Raw genomic sequence first — 1082 nt, forward strand, 5'->3', positions numbered from 1 at the left:
AAAGATGTTGTGTGTGGTTTGTAAAAGAACAGTTTACATCTGCATGCAAGCATGTTTGGTTACCAATACAAGCATTCACATCAAGACTGAACCTGAATTTGTGACCCCCAGGTGACATCAAGGACATGAACCGTTATGTAACCTATAGCTAATTTTCTCTATTCCTCTCTCAGCTGACAGCTCAGCGCCCCTCTATGCTGTCCTCCCAATCTGCATCCGACAGTGTTCCACTGGAGAGACATGATACTGAAAATGGCAACAATGAGATGCATCCACATGACAACACAGCTGACATCAACTCCCCTAAGGAGCAGGTTGCCTTCCAGCCCATCAGCCCCTCTAATGTTGAGGAGGATCCTTTGCTAAATGGGAATGGCCCTCTGAAACCTTCAAGCCCAGTGCCAAACCTAGTGCGGTCTCCACGCACACCTCCCTCTCCGCGTAGCCCAGTTCTGATGAATGGCTGTCTAACACCTCCTTCACACACACAGAGAGATGGCAACAAGCAGGCTCCAAAGCTAAAAGACCCCAAGAGTGAGTCTCCCATCATTGAGCGCTCAATTGAGCCCAACCAGTGCACTTTGGAGGACGGAAAGGAAGATGCTCCTTCCAGAAACGGCACTTCTTCTCCAGTCTCTGCTCCCAAACAAGACCCCAGTCGTCGGCACAGCCGTATCCCAGTGTTAGAACCATCTAGCCTTCTAGATCCACCACCTGGATCTGCTAAAGAGAAGTTGATGCAGAGGAGGGTTCACCCCATTCCAATTTCACCCTCTGCTTCCCCGTCATTATCCTCTGATAGGCGTGTAATCGTGGCTGCTATGCAGCGGGACCAGATTTCTTCTGCCTCTTCTGAACGCTCTCAAGATGAAGAATCACTTCTGGGTTCTCGTTCCGATCGTCATGGAGATGATGCTCCCTCACTGTCCTCATCCTCCAGCCCACTTCTACGGAAAAGCAAGATACCACGCCCAATTACCCCCACAACAAGCGGGGAAGCCGTTACTGCACACATGCCCCGTCCACCACCAGGAAAACCTCCTAGCCGCTCCACTGCGGATGGAAGGTAGTTAGCAAACATA

At 50.6% G+C, this 1082-nt stretch overlaps 1 protein-coding gene across 1 annotated transcript in view; it reads left to right on the forward strand.

The window, feature by feature from the left end:
* LOC107577331 (tau-tubulin kinase 2-like) overlaps positions 1 to 1076 on the forward strand; it is a gene marked incomplete at its 5' end in the record, with an annotated part of 5845 nt that extends 4769 nt beyond the window's left edge. The window contains one exon of the mRNA XM_016263418.1: positions 174 to 1076. Within this exon, the coding sequence (XP_016118904.1) occupies positions 174 to 1070 (897 nt within the window). The remainder of the gene's footprint in view (positions 1 to 173) is intronic.
* Positions 1077 to 1082: the final 6 nt, after the last annotated feature.

This window comes from Sinocyclocheilus grahami, unplaced genomic scaffold (assembly GCF_001515645.1).
Source record: "Sinocyclocheilus grahami isolate Dianchi unplaced genomic scaffold, SAMN03320097.WGS_v1.1 scaffold5761.1, whole genome shotgun sequence".
In the NCBI taxonomy this organism is placed as follows: Eukaryota; Metazoa; Chordata; class Actinopteri; order Cypriniformes; family Cyprinidae; genus Sinocyclocheilus; species Sinocyclocheilus grahami.